This window comes from Gavialis gangeticus, unplaced genomic scaffold (assembly GCF_001723915.1).
Source record: "Gavialis gangeticus isolate Ggan-Ray unplaced genomic scaffold, GavGan_comp1, whole genome shotgun sequence".
Classification (NCBI taxonomy): Eukaryota; Metazoa; Chordata; order Crocodylia; family Gavialidae; genus Gavialis; species Gavialis gangeticus.
The window spans coordinates 185,728,767-185,729,874 of NW_017728992.1; the positions used below are offsets into that span (position 1 = coordinate 185,728,767).

The 1,108-nt window shown below is 41.2% G+C and overlaps 1 protein-coding gene across 3 annotated transcripts in view; it reads right to left on the bottom strand.

Moving 5' to 3' along the window:
- Positions 1 to 1,108, bottom strand: part of TMEM65 (transmembrane protein 65) — a 77,396-nt gene that overhangs the window by 26,337 nt on the left and 49,951 nt on the right. For all 3 annotated transcript variants that reach the window (XM_019528129.1, XM_019528131.1, XM_019528130.1), the window contains one exon: positions 573 to 627. In XM_019528129.1, coding sequence (XP_019383674.1) covers positions 573 to 627 — 55 coding nt within the window. The remainder of the gene's footprint in view (positions 1 to 572; positions 628 to 1,108) is intronic.

The window sequence follows — 1,108 nt, forward strand, 5'->3', positions numbered from 1 at the left end:
GGTCCGCTGCAGAGTGTGCGGGGAATCCCCTCTCTCAGCTTGGCAATCAGTCATGGGGGGGGCCCCAGGTGCCCCCCCAGACCCAGGAGGCACCAGTCACTGAGCCCATGCCTTCTTCACAGCTGGAGGAAAAGAGATGTTGCTATTATTAGTAAATGAAGAGGACAATATTTTAGAAAGACTGAAGAGCTATAGAGCTTTTCCCCTGTTTGGCAAGGTAATGACTACCTTTTCTCCTGTTGACTTTATTTGAAATTGCAGGTGCCTAAGAGTTTGCAAAGCATCAGCTCCACAGTAGTCTATGGGTAATTTTACTTACAGAACTGCCAGCATTTTGTAAGGGATGCCAAAGCTATGTTTTTATACAGTTATTCTTGACATGATCTCTTAGCTAAAATTCCATTACTCCAGAGGAAATGTTGACTTTCTTTAATGACCAGTTGTCCCTGCAGAATGAAATGCAGTTTGGCAGCAAGGAGAAGGTGTTTCAAATGCCATTAGGTTTATTTTCAGCTTGAACTGAATGGATTTTTGCCAGTGAGGACTACATTTATTGCAATTATATTACTTACCTGCCATAGTCGAAATTCCTAGGACAACTCCAATAGATAGTTCTATTTGGGTTCCCTGAAAATAAAGGGTGTGTCATTATCTGAGGAAATAGTTATTAGACATTCAAAATATTGATACAATTAAAGCCTTCAATGCTTGCTTCTCATTTTTTAAAGCTGAAGATAATTACTGTAGCTTACTTAGGATGGGATATGTCCTTCAAGCCTTTCCCATTGCCTTCAAACACTGGCTGTTTAAGAGTTAATATTTCATTATTTATTCATTTTACAATAGCAACCTACTGGCACAGACATCAGAAAACAAGTCTCAATCTCAGTATACTAATTTCCTAATAAAATTAATAGCTAATGTGGAGATCACAGAAACAATCCTACAGTTTCAAGTGCTGATCAAACTAATCAAGACAGTAAAATCTTCTCAGTATGGAATAGGGCGGGGGGGGGGTACAGCCCCCCCATCCTCCCAAATACTTAGCTGTGTTGCACATGCACAATGAGCTCTGAGCTCACCGGCTGGTCAGTGAGGGCTCCTCCTG